This window comes from Wasmannia auropunctata, unplaced genomic scaffold, assembly GCF_000956235.1.
Source record: "Wasmannia auropunctata unplaced genomic scaffold, wasmannia.A_1.0 LD335157.1, whole genome shotgun sequence".
NCBI lineage: Eukaryota > Metazoa > Arthropoda > Insecta > Hymenoptera > Formicidae > Wasmannia > Wasmannia auropunctata.
The window spans coordinates 4,485-5,148 of record NW_012027733.1 but is presented as its reverse complement, the minus strand read 5'-3'; the positions used below and the strand labels follow the sequence as shown (position 1 = coordinate 5,148).

Below are 664 nucleotides of genomic sequence, written 5' to 3'. Positions count from 1 at the left end.
CAAAAGAACGGCGGAAGATAGCTGGCAGGCACGGCAACCCAAAATATATGCCAGCGGCTATGGCGCTGGGATATATGCAAACACCATCACCACCGCCACCAGGATATGTGGCACCATATGTCCCAGCGCCATCGCCGCCGGGATATATTCCAGCACCTATACCAGGGTATCCTGGCGCTCCAGTGCCGTCGCCACCACCGGGGTATGTGCCAGCGCCGTCGCCACCACCGGGGTACTTGCCAGCGCCGTCGCCACCACCGGGGTTTATTCCGGCGGCAGGTTACGCCCCGTCAGCGGGATACGTTCCACCGACGGGATACGTCCCGTCGACGGGATACGTCCCGTCGGCGGGATACGTTCCGTTGGCGGGATACGTCCCGTCGGCGGGGTATGTCCCGTCGGCGGGATACGTCCCGTTGCCGGGGTACGTCCCGTCGTCGGGATACGTCCCACTGCCGCCGGGATACGTCCCACTGCCGCCGGGTAGGCAATAAAGAAAAAAACAAAAAAAATATATATATGATATAAAATATAAAATATATGTATAAAAATCTATACGTAATCGAAAAAAATATATATGTAAAAAAAATATGTAATTATGGCTCTCCGTCTCTTCTTCCCTTCTTCCAAATTGTAATATCCTAATGTAGTTGTCTCCTTTAAT

General features: G+C 53.2%; 1 protein-coding gene across 1 annotated transcript in view; it reads left to right on the top strand.

Annotated features, from left to right (window-relative positions):
• Positions 1–59: 59 nt before the first annotated feature.
• The window catches only part of LOC105457726 (extensin-like), a 2,063-nt gene continuing 1,458 nt past the window's right edge, over positions 60–664 (top strand). Inside the window, exon 1 of the mRNA XM_011702563.1 lies at positions 60–388. Coding sequence (XP_011700865.1) covers positions 60–388 — 329 coding nt within the window. The remainder of the gene's footprint in view (positions 389–664) is intronic.